Here is a 21,722-nt window from a genome sequence, read left to right as displayed (position 1 = left end):
GTGACCTGATCTGTAGTCAGTCAGTAAAAATACCTTCTTCTGTAATGAGTAGTTAAAAAAAAAAAAAGAAGATAACCAGGTGCATAATGGTCAGTTCAGAAATGCAGCTGCTTACCTCTGCCAAGTTTAAAAGAAGAATTTCTATTGCTTCTACTAAAAAGGCAAGAAAATATACATATTGTATGTGTGTGTGTGTGTGTGAGAGATGAGCACAGCTAACATTTGTCCGGAGGTAATGGCAGCTATAGTTACATGGCTGCCCCTGAAAATGGGCTGATTTGCAAAACCATGGCCACTCTACAGTTACTGCTCTGCAGTGAACATTCTTATGGCTATTCCACTTCCTGCTGCTGCATCTCACTATCTGATGCCTCTTGACACAAACCCTGGCTGAGCATCATCACAAGAAGCCTGGTAAGTGGCAGATTGTTTTGAGACGTGATAAATAAAGCAGCACTGTTTTTCCCCACCGAGGTGGTTGTCATTCTCTGAAGACTTTTCTTGGTTTTGATTCTTTATGTCCATTTTCAGCCTATTTTTGCTCTTCTGTACACTGTCTTATTTACAGAACAGGCAGGTTAGATGGTTTGTCTAATTGTGTTTTATTTCTATTAGCAAAGACTATAGTCCAATGCATTATGTCACAATGATAAATTCAATGAATTGTCCAGTTGATAGCACATGCCTATGTCTGACATAAGCATTATTTTCTTCTTTTCATGTATAAATCTTCCAGGTATCTCTTCCAAGTTGCATTTAAGAGGAGTACAGGTGTTTCAAGGGTTTGGGTGGCTGCCAGACCTCTAGAATTAGTCTATCTGAAGTACATAAAGGTGTTCCAGAAGGCTTGAGCCATACTTCTTCCACACAGGCCACATCACAGGGTAGGAGAAGCAGCTGGAGGTTCTTCACTGCACAACACCCTCCCCTGACACAATCATCCATGGTACCTCTGTTCTGGAAGATGGAAACAGAATGGCTGTAATGGCATTCCTATTCTTAGTAAATCTGGATTTCAGTTTCTTAGTTTCACAGCACAGATACTGTTTGGTCCCTCTTGCTCATTCTGTCACTTGCTGGGGGACAGACATAGTTTCCAGCAGATCTGCTGCCGCCTCTCTCTCAGTCGAGAGTAATACCAAATTTATCTTTGGTAAGTTTTATGTCTGGTTAAATCTCTTGTGCTATTTATTTAGGAGATAATAATGTAATTCTATGGCAAAGCTACAAAAGACACGTGTACTTAAAGAACAGCTTCCACATAGTGGGAGATTTTAAGCATCTGATTCAGATCCCCATGGCCCATTGTGACCTGCCTTTTGCAATAGATAACAAATTGAAGATTAAATTTCTTGACACTTGATGCCCCATAGCAAGCCTTGATCCAGATGATTCACACAAAGAATTCCAGTATTACAAGAAGTTTAAAACCATAAATTGTTTGTATAAAACATACTTTTGACTCCACATCTGAGATCACTGTTTTCCATAGAGATGATTTCTCACATATTCTAGCTGTTCACCTTTTGTTGATAGAACCATAGAATTCCATTCAAAGTGAGGAATCTGTAGAAAACAATCAAATAATGATAATATTGATATAAGCCACAGATCATTTCACAGCAAAGAAAAGGTTCTCCGATATCTGTTGTTCTCCACTTGAAATTATTTCATCAGCTATATCCTTCTAAAAGCTTGGCTTATTCTAATACCAAAAAGATTAATTTCTCTATATGGTTGTTCTTCATGTCAGTACAGTCAGTTTACTTCCAGAGAGCAGCACAATTACAGAGATATAAAGCAAATACTAGTGCCAATACAGGGTACCACAACTCCATTACACCATCTCCCGATTTTGGTAACCCAAATAAAGAGAAGAATGTTAGGTCACTGATTTGTAATGTTGATGTATCAAACTGGAATGATGTAGCATAACAATTACTGTCAGGGCAATATGAGAAAGGATGATTATCATGTTAAAAAAAAAAAACCAAGCTTAAGCTTAAGGAAGGATTCCAGCTAAAACTCAAGTAGGTGAGTAAATACATAGGCAGGAGAATCTGCACTCTGGCAGGGGTTTGGACTCTATGACCTTTGGAGGTCTCTTCCAACCCCTAACATTCTGTGAATGATTCATGAACCTCCATTACCCAAATGTTTCTACGCTGGTGGCTGTGAATCATCTCTGGCCACAAGTCTTCCTTGTCAGTGCTAACACTGCAGAAGACAGGCAGCATCCATATCCCATCTTGCAGCTGCCATAACTGTCCATCACTCAAGGAGGGTAGGCTCAATCTTTTTCTAATATAGAAATCTTTGGTGAACTCTACTTGAAACTCATTTCACTTTTTCTCCTTTACTCAGGCTAGGTGGAGACTGCTAATTTGCCTGCAGTTAAGGTAAGACTTGAGACCTTTTGACTTCAGTTTTATGGCAGCCATTTTCAAAGGTGCAAGTTCTATGAAGTCCTTACACTATCTTGAAAACAACTTGGAATTTTCCTCCTAAATACAAAAATTGCTCTCACACAGTATGTATTTTTCAACATTAGTACTATCTTTACATCTGTTGCAAGAAAAGCAATCAATGCGCTATGCATGCAACTCAGAAAGGACGTAAATCATTGCTGACTGCTCACCTGAATTACACGGTATCCCAGCATTTCCAAGTGTCGTTTTTTCACTGCAGGTTCTCCTTTCAGGTGATGTGAATCTTTGCTAAAAGCTTTAGAATCAAGAAATTCCAAAGCAATTCTGCAAACAACAAAATGCACATTTACTTTCAGGTCCTACCTGAACTGTGAGAAGTTTTTCTAGTGCAGTATGGATAGTTGCAGCAAGACTATGACTAGATAAATCTGACAATTCATAGAAAAAGAAAATTAAACAACTCCCTGAATCTAGATCAAGTATCTCTAGATAAACAGGAGGGAAATATTTTAACTTCACATCCTTTAGAAAAAGCACTTCTTCCCTGCATCAGTTTTTGTTCAAATGGCAAAAACAGCTAACCAGCATTTTCAAGGCTTACCTTTAAAGAGGTGGGAGGAGAACAGTATTCCAATCTCATGAAACACATTTTAAGAACACTCTGTCTTGACTCAAACAACTCAAACTATAATCATTGTAAGAGGGTAATTAGGAGAGGGACAGATTGCACCCTGTGGAGGCAGAGCAGCAAGATGCTTTTCTCTGCTTGCCCCATATGGCTGGAAAACATCAGTTTGAGCATGCACTGGCTGGCAAGTCAAACTTTGGCCTACTGCTGCCCCCCTGAAATTTCTTGCCCAGTTTCAATTCCCAGCTATTACATTGTCATCCCCTAAACTCCCTTGAACACTTGACCAGGCAGACACAAGACAGTCACCACCCCAAAGGTGGTCCTGGACAAAGATATGTAAGGGTAAGCATGTGCATTTACCTTTGTTGACCCACCACCTACAGATCAAGACTCCAAGACAACAATGCTGGACCCAAGGGTGGTGTAATCTCTCTCTTTCCCTCTCTCTCCCCCTCCTTGCTTTTCTCTTAAGTTATTTTTTGATAGACATTGCCTATTCTAAAGTAGTAGATAAAAACTCCTCTGCCAGAATGCCTCTACCATTAACACTTTTTGCTAGGTATTAGAAAAAAACATAAACTGTTTTGCATTTTTCCTCAGGGTCACTGTCATACCTCTATTGCCATTTTGGTCCTGCTGAGCAGGGATAGCCCTCGTTGTCCACTGAGTGGGTCAAGGCTTTTGTATTGTTCCTCAGAGTCATTCTTGTGACTCTTACCACTATTGTAGCCCTGCTAAGCAGGGATAGCCCATACAGGGGACTACAAAGATTCACCTCCCTTGTCATACGCCAAGCAGGATGAGACACCCTATCTGACCTAGTGTCTGTCTGGGGCTGGCTAGGATGGAGTTACTTTTCTTCCTACCAGCCTGTATAAGTGCTGTACTTTAGATCTGCAACTAAAATGGCATAGATAACACACCAATATTTTGGCTACTTGCTACACTCTTGCTGAAGAGTGCTTGCACAGCATCAAGGCCTTCTCCATTTCTCATTCTGCACCCACAGTGCATAGGCTAGGGCTGGCAAGAGGTTGGGAAGGGATAGAGCTGGAACCCCAACTGGCTAAAGTGATATTCCACATGTCATGGTAGAGCCAAATGGCCCCAGCACAAACCCAGACAGACACTAGGGTGTCTAGACATGGTCCCCCTCGCCTCCCTCCTTCCTGCACAAAGCCAGGGTAATGTGGGAAAAGGAACAAAGGGGACAGGACCATGCAGGTCTGGTAAACAACCCTGTATCTATGGTAAGGGCATGTGTTCTGGCCACAGCCTGGCAGAACCCTTTCCCATTGGGTAACTATGTGCTGGTTTCAGTGCCCTATTGGCCCAATCGATCTCAGGCAAGATTTATACACAGGCTGATTTCTAGTCGCCTATGCCTTCCTCAAGCCTTGCTTAGCCTTGCTCATGCCTTGCTCAAGCTTTGTGTGCTTGAACCTGCCTGCATCTTGGCTGGCTTGAATTTGCCTCGAGTTGCCTGGTCCAGCACCTGGGATAAAGCCACAAGCCTATGCACTGCAAGCTACGAGAGAAGTCGCACACTTAGGAGTTGGAGCCAAGCCTGATTCCCCTTGTGACCAAGATTTTGCCATGCCTCAGTTTCTCCAGGACAAAGCAAGCGCCCATCACAACAGCGTCATTAACAGCCTGCTGTCTGCTGAAGCCAGACCAGCCATCGAGGCCGCATGGCATTCCTGCCAGCAACCTGCTGTGCCTGGTGCATGAGCGCCCCAAAGCCTCTAATACACAGCAGCAGCACTCCCTACCTGGGTACAACCAGCTGTGAGTAATCAATTCATTGCCTCTTTAGCCTTAACAGTTCTTGTCAAGTCTCCCCCCAATGTAGTCAAGCACCATTTCGCTCCCGGGGTATTCTCTTTCTATTTCCCCCAGTTTGCATAAAATAGTTAAATTGTTATAGTTGCCCAAATACTGTACATTCCCACTGTAAATACATCCTAACTGTGCATTGAACCTTTTGATAAGTTTTGGCAATTTTCATATCAATAAAGGTTATTAATATATTCACATTTCCATATCATTTATAAATAAAGGAAATACTATATTTCTTCAACACCACACCATATAACATCATGGAGGGGGGAAATTTTTCCATCTGCATCATTTGCTTTATTTTCCCTTTTTGTTTATTATTTTTAATCCTTTCTTCTTTTCACTTACTAAACTGTCTTAATTGCAACCCAGAAAGCTTCTTCATTGCTTTTGCCCTCCAGATTCTTTCCCTCCATGACAATACGGGGGAGTGAGTGAGCATCTGGGTGGGAGTTTAGTTACCAGCTGGGAACACTAAACCTCATAAGGCTTTGGGAAAAGAAGCAGAAAAATAAATAGCCTAGGGGTTGCAACAACCATTTAGGACATAAGCATCAAAAAACCTGTTCTAAATTCGATCTAATCTTGCAAGAGTAACATGCAGGAACTTGAAGTACTAACCTTTGAGCTCCTGGTGGCAGAACCTTTCTCCAGTCATCCTTGATGTCATGCCCAAAGCATATTCGCTCCACATCATCAAAAGGTACATTCAGAGCCGTATAGGAAAGAGGCTTTTTATTTTCATCCAGAATACACTCAAAATCTGTGAGAAAACACAAAGCAGTTTACTCATGAAAAAAGTGAAAGCATTTGTTCTATACATTGTTTACTTCTAGAAAAACTAAGTGACAACAGTAATTAGATACCTAACATTATTTATACTGTATAGAACTTTCTAGAAATCATTTCTTACACAACAATTTCTTCCTTGCAGTATCTCGTGGCCATGTGCTCAGGGGTTTGGTGGCAACAGTGGTATCAGAGGTCTCCATAACAACCTTTGAAGGATTAATTACTCACCTATTTTATAGTAGTATGGTGTGAGAACAGATATTCTTGCGTAACGGCTCCCTCCCAAGATCTCTGTCAGTATTCTGTAAACATGTTGTCGCAGTGGATTCATTCGGCTACTGCCTACAAGGACGAAATAAAGGATTTCTATATCAAAACTTCTGCAGCCAAAGTTTTGAATGTAATGCTTCGTGACACTACATTTTTGACAGCCAGAATTACACTTTTCCACAGATCCTGGCTGTTATTCCATTACAATTCAGAGACGATGCAATCATTTTTTGGGTGGAAAGTGGCAGCTGCCTACAAAGCATGAATTTCACAGCCAGACTTTCCATCCCAAGACTTTTACCATTCACAGATACTTCAGTTTAGGTTTCACCTGTTGAATTTTGCTTGCTTTCTCCTGTGCCCAGACATAAGTATTTATTGATTTTGCATCTATTACAGATGCACCACACTATCTGTCACTTCTCTGTCTGTTGCATATTGTTTAATACCTTGCTCAACGAAATATCTTTAGTCTCAGACATGAAGTAGCTGAGTTCAGTGAATAGCAAAGCAGATTTTTCCCATCAGAATTAGTATCAAGTTTGCATTAGCTGGATTTTCTGAACTGATCAGTACATCATTTCACAAAGACCTCGGCTGCAACAATTAGTCAATAGCCTGCATCTCTGTCTCTCATCCTTGATGGATCTTGAGTCTTCTGAAATGACAGTGCAGAGTTCAAAAGGAGGCAACAAAAACATTCATCTTGAAAAATGTAGTGTTCAGTCTTCTAAGCAAAGCAGGGTCAAAGTGACACATCTCCTCCAGCACACAATCCTAATAATCCTCCTGCCTCTCTGTACTCCAAGCCATATACACTGTTTCTGTTTGTTTAAAAGTTCTTCTTCTGAAGAAACATCCCATTTCTATTAATTCTCACAGGAAAAACTGTTTTGCTACCTGTCACACTGCTGAGCAATTGCACTGTTCAAGAACACATCCTCAGCAGAAAGTGAGGTGCACGTTTCTGAGCTTCTATTGTATGCTAGTGTCAACATGACAGTTTTAGAAGAAGCCTCTATCAGACTGTTGAAAATGGATTATTACTAGTAACAGGGGCAGCTTTCTCTCTCCTAAATTACTTACTGTTATGAAAGACCTGTTGGCAGTAGTGCTCGTGAAACCAAGGGATGTGAAACTCTGGGCATTCCAGACAGACTGCTCTGTTCAATTTCATGAGGCGTAGGCGGACCCTCTGCTTTATGGTATCAGGCAGAACTGAGTTAAAGGACATAAAAAGGTGTGAACTGCAATGTGAAAAACCCAACACATTGACCTAAATGGCTACTTCTGAATTATTCTTTAACTTTTAATTAAGTGTTTGAAGGCAAAATGGCAACAGTGTACTGATAATGAACAAGATACAGGCAGAGAAAAAGAAAGCAGTCATTTAAAGAGACTGGTAGAACTCACTTCTTGTAGACAAGAATCCCACATTGCTTCTTGAGCTGTGTGACTATTTCTAGTAATGAATACCACTCTTAGGTATTGACTATAGAATTCATTCAGAAACAAATTTTATCATCTTCAATGAAAGTCTGTACTTTTAAAACAATGCATATTTTTTGTCCATTCTGTGCCCTTTAGCACTCAAATAACCACAAGACTATATAGAGGGGTCTTGCCAGGAAACTGAACTGTTTGAAGAGTAATTCCACTTCTCAAGTCATCTGTATGTTCACAATCCATTTTATGCCAAATGCCACATAATCAGATTAATCAGAGCGCTAGATCTCTACCTTCAAGTTCAGCATCCAGTTTGCTTAGGAAAGAAATGTTAAATATCCTTGTTATCAGAACTGGAGGAAAATACCCAGCCACTGCCAAAACATGACCAAGCAGCACCAAGTGGTGAGTTTCAAAACAACCTTTAAGAATCAGACAGAAATTAATATTAACACATGACATACAGCTGAAAGGCAATGCTCTCCCCCGGCCTCCCAGATCACCCCAGTTTCTCTCAGTGCAATACATGAACACAGAGGGAGGTCGAGGTTTACTTCTGCTAACTGCACCAAGAGATTTGCAGGGGGAAACTAGTTAGTCTTAAAACCCAGGTAATTCAACAATAGTTTTGGAGACATCAAATTTTCACAGTTCTGTGAGACTGCATCACCAATGAAAATGCACTTTTCCTCTACAACTTATCATTTCTTTGTAATGAATCACAAAATGTATCCTGCCCCCAAATAATGAATTATTGAATTCAAATATTTACTTCTATCCAAATAATGAACTCTATCAAATAATGAATTCTATCTAATAACAGCAGAGCTAATTGATCAGAACTTTCACTTGCTTTTTATTACATTCAAGATCATTTGCTAATCCCTTAACAGTAGTTTTTAAAGGGTGAGATGAAGCTATAAAACCCAACGGAAGCATACATTGAATTTTACTGTGGTTTAACCCCAACATACAGACACTTTTTTTTCTTTGCTTAAAAAAAAAAAAACAACAACCAACCACCAGGCCCTTCTATTCCCATTTTTATTCAGTACACATAATATCTTCCATTAACACTGGTGTCAGAATATCTTTGTCTAATGTACTTACTCAAGTTAGAAGTAAGATACTGGATACAACTCTCAAAGAACTGTTCACTGGCAGGAGGGTCATAATTCAGAGCAGAGAAAAGGAAGAGAATAAAATAGATTTCAAAGGGATGAATCTGTGAGGAGAAGGGAAAAAAAAAAAAAGACATCCTGAATTAAGTCACTCCAAAATATCCTCATATTGCTTTACAATAAAAAGGGTTTATATTCATTCAGAATAGGGAGATTTAAGACAAGATTAGCTATTTTCTTTTTTTTTTGGGAGGGGTGTCAACTTTTCCTGGAGAAATATATATTTCAGACAATGCAGAAATCATTAACATTACAGTTATGGCTAAAACTTAAAATCTATTTACTGTGCAGATGATCCCAGTGTTTCTGTGTATTTGGATTTTACAAGCTTTTTAAAGGCTTCCCATTAAATACTCACAAAGAAACTAAACTGTCACAGAAAAAAATAAAAGATCTATCCAAATACCAGACTGAGAAGAGAAAAAAAGACAGCAAGAAAATACAGCAATTTTGACCAAAAGACAGACTCTTAGGAAAATCCCCACAAGAATGAGTAATGTGGAAACATACACTACCTGATGTGACCATTTATAAAGAAGTTTAAAAAAAACCCCTAATTTAAGATGGTCAAATGTAAAGCCAATCTCAAAGGATTACAGTTGACCTAGCATTGCCTGAGTGCACAATAAAAGTAAAAAGGAAAATTAAAGAGAAGTAAACACAAAATAATATATAGGGAAGCAAAACAATCTGGTACACTCAAGAAAACTCTCAGAAACCACGTGGACTGTGCTCTGAAACATATCAACCTTTTCTTATTGAATAATCTACACAGTAAAGAGAAGGAAAAACCGTTACTACCTTGTCTATATTTTGAACAGTCACAGAAGCTATTCTGTCAAGTAGCGAAGGACAACGGTGGTTTGTTTTCATGAGAAAATGAGACAACTGCAATACATTTGCCCATGTTATCTGGTCTATCAAGCGTTGACAGATGGCCATAGTTTCCTCACTGAGAACTTCGTCAAACCACTCTCCATTCACTTGTGTAACTTCTTCCAACAGAAGATTTAAGTTGTTGGCTTTCCGAAGCCTCTGAAATCCAGAGTCATTTAGTTTTTGCAGAAGCTTTACGCATAGCTCAGAACTGTTTTGCCAGTGCAACTGGTCGTAATGATTCCATTTGACAAGAGCTGTAGCAATGCAATTCAAATGATGGAGCCTGCATTGAGGTAAAACTGCTGCTGCTTTGTTTATAACAACTTTCTCCACTTGACAGGAAGGAAGCATGGCCAAAACACGAATTATTGCAGCGGTATCAGCAGGTGTGACACTAGATTTTAAAAAGCTGGTAGAGACAGAAATAAAAAACAGGCTATTGGTACCAATAAAGTCCAATATTTAAAATATGAGGTACATTACATGCATGAAAACTCTATTTTGAAAGTAAAAAGCTGCACATCAAACAATATTCATGGCATGGGAGACATTCACACGGTGATCATTGTATTTTTTTGCTGAGATTAATTTCTTCCTTCTAATTTATTCAAAATTTAAAAAGGGAAGAAGACAGGGAGCATCTCAGATGATGAGGCTTCAAGCGTTACTCATTAGCACAGAAGTTCTTAGTAGCTGCAGAAGGGCCATCTTTTTTAATAAAATCTTTGGGTTTCTGTGCCTGGATGATTTCTGTGATTTCTGTCCTGAGGAGCACCAGGCTCTGAGGTGTCTGAGGAACATGAAGGCATTGTTCACAAAAAACATGTACATTCCTACAGTCAGCTGAGCAGCATGATTCTAGAAATGGTTTCCATATGTTGCAACTGTATAAACCTGAGAACTTGACAGTTCTTCAGCCAAAAGAAGACTGCTTCTGCTTCACACTTTCACTTGTCCCAATGAAAGCATTCTTACTGGATATTTTTCATTACTTATTTCTTCAAACATCAAACAAGACACTAGCACCTATCCTTCCTATTAAGTAGCAGTCAAAATTCCTGTTCATTGTAATTATATTGTAGCAGCCAAGGGGGTACAGGTAGTATTTAGTCTTACAGTCAAAAACAATAGCCACTTCCTATCCTCTGATTTTCATGATTAATAGACTTGAATACTCTTAACAGTTTGTTGCAGAACAATGTAACATCTTAGCATATTATTTAAAACATCAAGTAGACAGCTGTTTAATACTTAAATTGCTGCATTTCCAACAATACACACTTACCCAAGTAGTAACATTTTAAGTCTGGCAAACAGTTCCAGATTGTGGCAATGCAACACCACCAGGTACTGTGTTAACTTTACCAACTGCAATACATGATAGCTGTCCAAGTGTTTGTGCAGAACAGAAGCGATTCTGAATACAAAAAGAAGAAGACAATATGGTATTACACCAATACAGAAGATAGTGCAAAACCCAACATTCCACATGAGGGGGTGTCCCATGGTGCAAAATACTTGGATGGAAGGTTGCACACTCCTGCACTCCACCTCAGTTTTGACTGTGTTCCACTTAAGACACTGTAGCCGCTCTCCAATCAGTGGAGACAGCCCTCATCACACCAAAACAGCTACTTTACCCTACTAATTTCTCTGTACGTTTTAGCGCGGACCAAGAATGGGATAAACTAGAACAGCATCACCAGCTACTAGTCATGAGATCTTGGGTGACAGGTTAGACTTGATCTTTTCCAACCTTGTTGATTCTGTGAAAGATATTACCTCTCCCTATAAACAACATTCAGTTCACAACTGCAGAAAATCTGGCCCAGGTTCTTAAAGATACAAGACTTAACAGTTCACAGTAGGGCATGATGATATCTGAAGCGATTCTCATCAGTAATACGATCTCCTAAAAAGGACATATTCTCTACAATTCACTGCATATCATTCATCTCACTAGTCTATGGTAATTGTTAGAGGCTAAGTTCATTCAGAGAGGATCACATTTATAAATAAGCCAAAAATTCTATTACATTAAATGTCATTCCATGAAATTCTTAAATTGCCTTCATTACTTCTGGGTCAAGCTGTGATATTCTAAAAATCTGTAATAGCTGATTATGTATATTGTATCTGCATTTGTGTGCAAGTGACACACTCTTCACTCCCAACTTAATGGGTATTATATAGTTTTCCATAGTAAATGGAAGTGGTTTACCTAAAGAATACAACTGCCCAGTAGTATCAAAAAGATTACTTTTTGAGTAGATGAGAATTTCTGCATTTCATTTTCTGCATCGTCCTCAGTATTAGCAATACTTGCTGACTGCTAAATTCTTCTGCCATGTGCACCGCAGTTAGTAGCAACCTAAAGAGGAAAATAAAAAAATTATATTCCAAAGAAAAACAGTTCAAAATCTCTGAAGACTGCAGTTATTTTCTTTGTTGAGGATGGAAAGAAACCATAGACTACTTGAAGAAATGCAGTAAACCAAATTCCTCTGAACTAGAGACCTTTGTTCTGTGGATCCATGGCACAGATGAGAGATCTGAATGTGTTAAATATGGAGACTTGATGGGGTGCTTGGTGCCATGGTTTAGTTGTTTAGGTGGGTTGAATTGGTTGATGGGTTGGACACGATGATCTTGAAGGTCTCTTCCAACCTGGTCTATTCTATTCTATTCTAAATCAATACTTACTGCTGATGCTAGAAACCAGCAATGGTGAAAGTAGAGAAGAAGAAGGGAAGGTACTATAAGAAACTAAACAATTCACAATCAATCATCTAGCCACAAATAATGAAATCAGAGTCGAACTGGTCTGTAGCAAATAAAGCAAATGATGACTAGAACCCCATACTGATTTTTATCCAACGTAAAATAATTTCTTTAAAATTCTAGGAAAAGCTTTTGGAACTAAGTCAGCTGTGACAAAACAGATCTCCGAGTAGAGGCAAATATTCATGAAGAAAAGTCTGAAAACATGACTAATTGTAATGAATACAGCCAAATTCTGCCTGAAATGGCAGACTTTGAGACTCATGACTAATACCACCCCCATATAGAATTTTGTAGCACAAGAAAAACAGAGAAAAATCTGCCACACAATACTACACTCTAATTGCTAAATAAATGTTGAAATGTTCCCTGCTAATGACCTTTCATAAAGAATAGGATGTAAAGCAAAAAAGGATAGGACAAGACTCAGGCTGTTTCTGCTAATGTGGTGGTTTGAGCCTTAACTGGAGTTTAATCTACCAACAAATAATCTGGAGTCTGTTTGGAAGTAGAAGTAAATTTTTTAACAATATATATCTATAGAGCAATAACAGGGGCGATTTACAAGGGTAAGGAATAAGGATGAATAGGAAAATACACAAAATCAAATTTGGATGGCCTTGTATTTCCCTCAATGTATGTGGATTTCAGTCCTTTAGAGAAGCGTGGATGCGGCAGGGAGAAGATCAGGCCCAACCATATGGCAGAACCAGGAGGCCAGAAGCAGATGTGGGTCCTTTCGAACAGGCAGGGCAGGAGCAAAGAGGCAGATGGCTGCCACACCCCCCCCTTCATAGTCTTGCTGGACAGGAAGGGGGAGAGGAACAGACCACCTTAGACCTGGGGGACTGCTCCTCTGGAAAGGGGAAGCCAAGTCCACCTGGATCAGGTTTCTTTTGTCCCCTGGGGAAAGCAGGGCTCTCACAACCCTTCCTCCCCGCCCAGTATGGGTGTAACCCAGCACAGCTAATTAATATATTTCTCAGGAGAAAGTCAGGAAATTCTTTACTACCAGCTACTGTGAAAGGAAGGGTGTAGTAAAAGAGACAGAACTACTAAATGGCCTTAACATGCATCTTGATTACTGGATCCAGCTTTCTGTGTGACTTTCTATGTGACTGATTTTAAGACAAACTGCTATGACAGTGTTTCCACAATGCTACAAACTTACAACTAGGAAATCCAATGTTCAGCCCATATGTAGGCTCAGTAATTCCTACCAACGTGGCACATTTTTCATTTTTGTGCAAGACTACACATACATCATAAGTAAAACAAAACTGTTAATAAACTTACCTTTCTCTTACCTTGGATCCTGCCATAGGACCAATAGTACAGAACAATTTTACAAAGGATTCAGGATCATAATAATCATCTATAGTTTCAAACAGCAGTCGTTTAGCAACCAAGCGGAATTCAGCGCTGTCAAAACCCAGCTGCTCATACAGTCCAAAAATAAGATTAATATTGTGTAGATCAAGACAAGAGGGACTTTTAAGGAAAATCCTGTTGCATTTTTCTAGCAATGGATGGTGTCTCAGTTTAAAATTTTGAAGAAACTGTAGTATTCTTTTGGCATAGTTGAAGTGGGCTTCATCCTTTTCTTGCAAGAGCTGTTCAGCCTTGTGTAGTAATCGATCTCGAAAACTCTGCGAGATAACATCAGATATGCTGATCATCAAAACTGATAAGATCCTAAAAAATTCAAAATATTTTACACTTAGACACTGAACATGTTAAGTAATAAACTCTAGATTTCTTCAATAAATTACACAATGAAAGGAGCACTCGTCTGGGTGTAGCTAGCTTCTGCATAAAAATGGAGTTTAAAATCCATTGCAGAAAAACCAGATAAGCAAAACCCGTTTCTCTCACTAAAGTCAAAATTCTGCTTTCAGTGAATTTCTGAAATGATTGGGATTTTTCAACTATCCCTTACAAAGTTGTATGCAATGAAAGCATTTGCCTAAGGCATGACCCTGACTTGCCTGATTGAAATTTGCAAAAATTATGTTAAATGAAAACTAAAAGAAAAACAAACAATTCTCAAGTAACTAAATAGAAAGAAGAGTGACTGTCACTCCTAAAGAAAAGAATCCCTTCCTAAGGAAATAAGAGTTATGACCACAGGGAGAGTAATTTTTGTAAAGAAATGCAGTCCCATTCAATGGGACAGAAATAACCACTGAGACTGCTGATTCTGGATAAAGCATTAAAAAGGAAGAGCAGCCTTTGCTATAATGGCCAAGGGGGAACAAAAGCATGAAAAAGATTGGACTTGTTTGACTAGGGTCAGATTTTAACTATTAGGGTAATGTACTAGACATGCTAGCAAGAGAATTTATCAATTCAATTTGACATCAAACAAACAAATGTTCTGAAGATAATAAAAATCACATTGCTTTAAGACTCCTCATTATTATTGACAACAGTAAACTAAATCCATGTCATACAAACTATCAATGCCAAGAAGTGAAAATATCTTCTGGTGATGTACATTTAGAATCAGGATAAAGAATTATCTCCTGGTTTTCTACTCTAAGTAGACTATTAGTTTTAATTAAAAGTGTTTAAATTGGTTCTAAAGAAATTCTTTGCAAAATCATTGGGAAAATCCATTCACACTTATTCATGACAACCAATGCATGAATAGAATCACCTCTTTCCACAAATCCCAAACTGAAAAAAAGCAACCTACAGTTGAGAAAAAGGGTAAGTGCTCAGCAAAAGCAGCCTAGTAATTGTGACATTGCTTCTCCTACCTCTCAATCTCATACTGCCACTTACCTTATATCCTGTATAGCCTCCAGTTTCATGTCTACAATATGAGCTACTTTGCCAATTACAGGACTTGAATGCCTGTGTTGCTTGTGTAAACACAATGAGAATTTAGACAGAGCTGGCAAGCTAAGCCTGTCAAGACATCAAAGAAAGACAGAATACTTACCTTTTATTTCTAGTGAACAACTAAGGACAAACATTTACTTCAACAATTATATAGCAGACCAGGTTATATTGAAATCACAAAACAAGGCAAAAGAGACTTACAGATCTGCAAAAGAGACTTACAGATCTACAAAAGACACTTACAGATAATTTGGACGTAGTAGGTATTTCATGTTAAGGCATACTGTGCAAATGGAACTCTACAAAAATCCAAAGTTCTCCATTTAGCCAAACCAGCCTAAGAAACCTATAAAAATTACATTCTCAAGCAATGATGTCAAATAACTAAATTGAATGTGAGCAATTTATTACCTGAATGTCATTTTGTGCTCAAGCTACACTTAATTTATTTGTCAAGATGCCCCAGGTGTTAAGCTGGGAGAGGCAATCCTGTGTTGCTGGTGCCAAGACTGACACTAACTTCTGCCATTAACCTGAGATTAAAGAATGAAAATTACAGTATCAATCCCCCCCCCCAAAAAAAACCCCTACATCAACATAAAATCAACCCAACACAAAAGAAAACTGTTGAAGTTTTGATACAAATGATTTTCACTAAAATTGAGATGAGCAGGGTTCTAGAATACATAGAATACATAGAATAAACCAGGTTGGAAGAGACCTTCAAGATCACCGCGTCCAACCCATTAACCAATCAAACACCACCCAAACAACTAACCCACGGCACCAAGCACCCCATCAAGTCTCCTCCTGAAAACCTCCAGTGATGGCGACTCCACCACCTCCCCAGGCAGCCCATTCCAATGGGCAATCACTCTTTCTGTATAGAACTTTTTCCTAACATCTAGCCTGAACCTCCCCTGGCGCAGCCTGAGACTGTGTCCTCTTGTTCTGATACTGGCTGCCTGGGAGAAGAGACCAACATCCGTCTCTCTACAACCTCCCTTCAGGTAGTTGTAGAGAGTAGTAAGGTCACCCCTGAGTCTCCTCTTCTCCAGGCTAAGCAACCCCAGCTCCCTCAGCCTCTCCTCCTAGGGCTTGTGTTCCAAACCCCTCACCAACTTTGTTGCTCTTCACTGGACTCGTTCCAGCAAGTCAACATCCTTCCTAAACTGAGGGGCCCAGAACTGGACACAGTAACTATCTAACAACTATCCAAGAGTTGGACAGCAAGCACTAAGGTAAAAGTGAAAATCAAAACCTGTGATTTACTTCAAATGCATGAATCTACACAGACAATGTATTTAATAATCTTAAATTGAAGTTCTGAATCTCTCAAGCATTTGTGTATCAAAGTCCACCGATACTCAAAGCCTCCATATATATATATAACACTTTTAAAATAAACTGACATTTAAAATACATATTTAAAACATTTTATGAATACTCGAGAACTTTGTGCAGCCTCAAAGCGAAGCAAATCATACTTGCATCTTACACCTTTCACAAAGCATAGTAGTACAGTACTTGCCTGTCTAATCTTTTCCATGCTTCTGTAACAAGCACTTCCACTAGAGAATCATGGCCTTCAACATTGAGCCTTTAGAAGAAAGACATAATAGTTTGAAGTTTGCTTCAAAAAATATAAAGAAATGACATGTGTCCTGCCATTATTTCTCAGAATTCTTTATTTCTCTATTGCTTGCCCCATTCAAACAAATAATAAACATTTCTGCCTTAGTAAGTGTAACTCCTTTACAGGTAGTACAATACAGATTGGTTCTGCTTGCATCTAAAAAATGAGGCACAGGACATGGTCTGTGTCACAGTGAGTATGGAAGCTGGGGCAGGGCAATCTCTCAGTCCCCTTTGAGGATGGCTTTGCAATTAAAATTCCATCTTGTTTTATTACCAAATATAAAATATACATAGGTTGAAATCAACACAATGCTGCTTACCTCAAAATACTATACAGGGTGTCTACTATGGCCTCATCTTCCATGTGTTTCACCTTGTTTTCTGCTAAAATGCAAAGGGTAAGAAACTGGGAGTGATTTCTTACATAATCACTAGTCCTTGAAAGAAGCGGCCTCTTCTTTTGCAATTGCCACAGCATGTTCAATGCTATTCCCACATGTTTTTCAGAAAGCCTGACCTTGTTCTTTCCAATGATGCTGAACACTTCATCTTCATGGGTGCAGCTATTTATCTGTCTCAAAAGCAGATCGCTACTCATAGTCCGAGCTTGGTAATGTCTCAGTCTAAACAAGCACACCTGCCTCAAACAAAGCATTTTGCTGTGCCTACCAGCTGTCTTTAAAGTGTCCAGAAAGATCCTTCTTTCACTTTTCACAGTAAACTCTCTTGCTACAAAGAGCAAAATCGAGTATTAGAAAAACAGACGATCATTTTTCTTTCATCCTGTACGATCACTTCATTAAGAAGAATTCAGTTCTGAGGTATCTGTAATGAGATAAAATTAAAGCAGTAAAGTACAGTCATAACTACTAGCTAAAAATTAATCTCCACTTTTCAATGGTCTGAGTAAGGTAAGCTTGAGAAGAACCAACAGCCTTGATTCCTCTCAGAGAAGATCCCAACAATGAACGCTATTTTGTTAGTATATCCTCCAATCTGTACACAGCGCTAATAACTATGTATTGTAAAACCTACAAAACTGGTTCCAAGCTGCAGAACACAAACCACTGGTGGCAAATGTCGTGGTACACCAAAAAAAAAAGCCCACCAAACAGAAGAGTCTAGAAGTCTTTCTTTAGGAGATACAATCATAAAGAAAAATTACCAACTTATCATGCCTTAAGCAAACTTGACTGCTTTTTATGTGTAGAGATGATTCCAGCAGTCTAAGATTATCGTGGTGACAGCAGGACACACTAAGTCTCCTGAGAAAGAAAAAAAGCTTCTTACTTGAGCATTATATGTAATATACTGAAATTATTCCATAAAATTGGATATAGCTGAATTTCTTTTGATGTATGCACAATCAGCTTCTCCAGAGAATAAAAAGTTCATGCGACATATTGTACTACATTGTTATCACTGACACTGAGGCAGATACAAGGAAAGCTAACATGAAATACTTTAAAATTATGCTATCATGTGAAATGTTTGAGCTTAAAGCATACAAAAATAAGGTACAAATTTTTGTACTAAATATCTTTTATTGTAACTATTTACTTTATAGGCGCTTTTCACACATTGCTTTTTATTGCTTCTGTGTCCCAAATGATAGTTGTCTTTACAAAGAATTTATGCCACTTTGTCACAGAGAAAACTTAGGTGACATTATTTATTACATACAATCTCCATAAAAAGTATTTTTTTGCGTTTTCCTATAGTATGCAGCCACATGATTTCAGAAATAGCTGGGAGTTCTTATGAAGTTTTATAATGTGTATTGAATAAGCTAAAATACAAATCAAACCCACTGTTTAATCTCTACCTAGTAGTCTTCCATAAAGTCCCAGAAATTAAATTAATCACTTTTACCAGACCATTTGACAATTTTTTTACCCCACAGATTTTCCAGCTAATTAAAACTGCTTTTTCTGTTCCCTTCTGAGATATAGATGGAGCAAGTCAGATAGCGACAATAATCAGAAGTGATTGACTGTTCCACTAACAGCTTCTAAAGGGAAGCTGCAGTACAGTTACCAGAATTACTGAACTAGACAAGCCACCTAGTTTAAAGAGAAAAAAAGACATTTCCTCCTTAATGATATCATAGTACATTTCTATGCTCACGTCTAAGAATCATAGCTGCAAATGAACACCTTTGGGGTTTTAATCCTCTTTTAAAGAGCTAAGCATCAGAGAAATACATTTAAGAGAACAGCAGTAGAGTTAAACTTGGTTTAAAGATTTCATGTATTGTACCACAGATCATTAAACAAAGTATTTTTATTAGTGTATTTTTGCTTCATTTAACGATCCTCTGTTTTCCTGTTTTCATGTGATGAACAAAAGAGCCACAATATCAAATCTCATTTACTTCTCACAGTACTAGCAACTAAGCTGCCAGAAGACAGGGTGAAGTAGACACCTGAATATAAAAAATTTAAGTTCAAACAATTTCCTTGTAAGCCCAGGTAACATATCCTTTCCTTTTCTTGGGCTGCAGTGGACCTTGCAACCTCTATCCTAATGACTAGAAACCAGGATCTCAGTATGCAATAAGTTTCCAAATATTTCTCTTTCTGGAAAGCATTTAGCAGATGCAAGTGATTTACCACAACCTTGTATGCAATTTTAAACGGTGAATAATTTTAATATCTTACAAAAATGAAATCCGTATTAGATGCTGGATGTTTTGAAACTTATGAATACATTGATTAAAAATAGGCCAGTTCTATCTACTTAAAGAACTATTTCTATAGTGTTATGCTCACCGTGCAAAATATACACTAAAAGGACAGGAAATTATTTTAAATTATTCCCTGTCAGTTGAAATGCAGCAAGCATTTTCATGGCTGTATTACAAAGTACACTGATACAGGAGGCCTTCCACAAAGGAGAAAACGTGGAGACCCGCACTCTTGACCTATGAAAGTATCATTTAAGTAACTAAGTGCTAAGAGCTGCTTGTGCGGTACGGGGCGTGCTTTTCACCCGACAGTCACCTCAGTTTTCACGAGCCATGCCGTGGGCAGTACAATACCCCTGCCGCACGAGTACCAGCAGTGACTTACCTCGTGTCCTGCCGTTGCCCTGCACCTCAAGGGCTGCTCCGTGCCGCACTGCTGCCGGGTCATCCACCATGCCTGCTCCCACCTGCCAGTAGCCTTCTTTCCTGCGTGGAAACTAACCCAGAAGAGCTTCAGGAGAGAGGAAAGGGCTGAGCTGCCATACATACCACAAGGAGGTAGGCAGGGAGGGAGGTAGGCAGGGAGGGAGGAGGTGGCTGGGATCCCGTCGCCCCCCCATTCACAGGTAGGAGGCAAACTGCAGGGTTAGGCTCCTTTCCTCCCACCACCCAGCGCTCCCTCGGCTACCTTTAGCCAAACAGTGGCTGTATTAAGCGCGCACGTTCTGGAAGGAAGAGGATGCAGCCATGCTCGGCGGGAAGAAGCTCCGAGCCTGGCCTCCCAGAACCACCTCGCTCCGCTGCGGCCTAGCCTTCCCCCTCGCCCCGCAGAAATCGTGGGCCGCAGCCCTCGCGCCCGCCCGTACCGGCAGCCGTCGCCAGAGAATTCCAGGAGGACCTTTCCCAACCCGCCCTCTCCTTTCGCCTGGCAGAGAGGTGGCGGCGGCCGCAGTAGGACGGCCCGTGGGACTCCTTGCGAGCCTGCGCAGGGGCGGCGGCAGAGCGGACGCTGAGGCGAGGCGGGAATCCCGGGTGACGGCGGACACGGTCCGGCTGCCAAGAGCCGCGTCTGTCAGACACGGCGGGACGCGTGGTATCAGCTAGTGCTGGCTTAAGCGAGGGCGAGTGAAACGACAACGTCCAGCACCCGCGCACGTTAAAAAAGCAAAGGGATCGGTATCGTCAGCGCAACTTAAATTTTGACACCTCCGTCCCCGGAACACAATCTGAGAAGTGCTTCTCTTTATTTCTCACAAGACTCTTCCTGCATTCAAGCCACAGATGCGTGGTTTAACCTCGGTCCCCCATGTGCCTCTGCACTGTCATTCACTCCGGGTATGCCCCAAGAGGGAACATTCCCCTTGAGTCAAGATGTCAGGAAATACAGGGAGAAAGAGGAAAGTCCAGGCCATTAGATGTTCCAAACGAAATAATAAAAATTTCCAAGGTCATCTTGATTATTTAGGTCATACTAATAAAACATTTACAAACACATTCGGGGGAGGGGAAGATTGTCTTCCTTGCTTTGAAAAATCAAAAAATACTGAAGTTCAGGAAGAGTTTGTCTTTGCTGTACTGGAATTAATGTTACTTTGTTCTACATTATATTTTTTTCATGCTTTGGAAAAAAAACAACCAAACCAAACAAAACCAAACAAAAAAACCTGCAGGTCATCTTCCCAGACCTTTTCTCAACACTCTTGATAACAACAATGATATTTAGAATGATAACAATCTCAGATTGTTCTAAAACTGCATCAAATCTAAGACTCTAAGACTATACCACAACCACTTTTGACTAGCTGGTTTTCATCGGTCTATCAAAGGTTTGGGATTTTTGCTTTTTGTCTATGTGTACCTCATATATTGCATGCTTATGATTATGGAACTTAGAAAAACAGCATATAGAACTTCTAGCAATTTATCCAACTGTAATTTTTTTACTGGAAGAGCTCCTGTGCCCTTCTGATAGCAAATTCAGAAAGCCTTAGTTACATGCTTATGCAGGCATGCAACTAGCAGAGAGATCTCAAAGGGTGGCATTTACCTCTTTCAGTAATTTCAGGTCTCGTGCAAACTCATGCAAGAACTCCAGTGCATCCCTTGCTTTATTGAAAAACTGTCCCATGTTCATATGAAGGGGACTTCGGCAAATCATACCGATTTTTGTTTACAAGAGGCTGAACTTTTGAATTGCCAACTATGTTTGAATAAATTAATAATGCCTAAACCAAATAAAAAATGCTTCATTAAATGACCTTAACTTTTAAGTTGGACACATAAAGGGAGAAAGCAAGATTTAT

The 21,722-nt window shown here is 39.5% G+C and overlaps 1 protein-coding gene across 3 annotated transcripts; it reads right to left on the bottom strand.

The window, feature by feature from the left end:
- Positions 1-1,116: 1,116 nt before the first annotated feature.
- FASTKD1 (FAST kinase domains 1) lies at positions 1,117-20,426 on the bottom strand. Of its 3 annotated transcripts, XM_054174759.1 has the most exons (16): positions 20,286-20,426; positions 19,805-19,916; positions 17,054-17,558; positions 16,627-16,695; positions 15,036-15,161; positions 13,545-13,943; positions 11,728-11,838; positions 10,753-10,884; positions 9,390-9,876; positions 8,518-8,632; positions 7,701-7,829; positions 7,048-7,179; positions 5,920-6,033; positions 5,521-5,662; positions 2,639-2,753; positions 1,117-1,566 (listed from the first exon to the last, which is right to left on the bottom strand). In XM_054174759.1, exons 3-16 carry the CDS (start codon positions 17,386-17,388, stop codon positions 1,477-1,479), a joined length of 2,496 nt encoding a protein of 831 aa, XP_054030734.1. In that variant the 5' UTR covers positions 17,389-17,558; positions 19,805-19,916; positions 20,286-20,426; the 3' UTR covers positions 1,117-1,476. The 3 variants fall into 3 exon arrangements, with proteins under 3 accessions (XP_054030734.1, XP_054030739.1, XP_054030746.1); XM_054174764.1 differs by lacking the exons at positions 19,805-19,916; positions 20,286-20,426 and having other exon boundaries at positions 17,054-17,117; positions 17,251-17,355; XM_054174771.1 differs by lacking the exons at positions 19,805-19,916; positions 20,286-20,426 and adding an exon at positions 15,339-15,394 and having other exon boundaries at positions 17,054-17,117.
- Between the last annotated feature and the right edge of the window lie 1,296 nt (positions 20,427-21,722).

This window comes from Dryobates pubescens, chromosome 2 (assembly GCF_014839835.1).
Source record: "Dryobates pubescens isolate bDryPub1 chromosome 2, bDryPub1.pri, whole genome shotgun sequence".
NCBI classification, from domain to species: domain Eukaryota; kingdom Metazoa; phylum Chordata; class Aves; order Piciformes; family Picidae; genus Dryobates; species Dryobates pubescens.
This window is presented reverse-complemented; position numbering and strand designations above follow the sequence as displayed.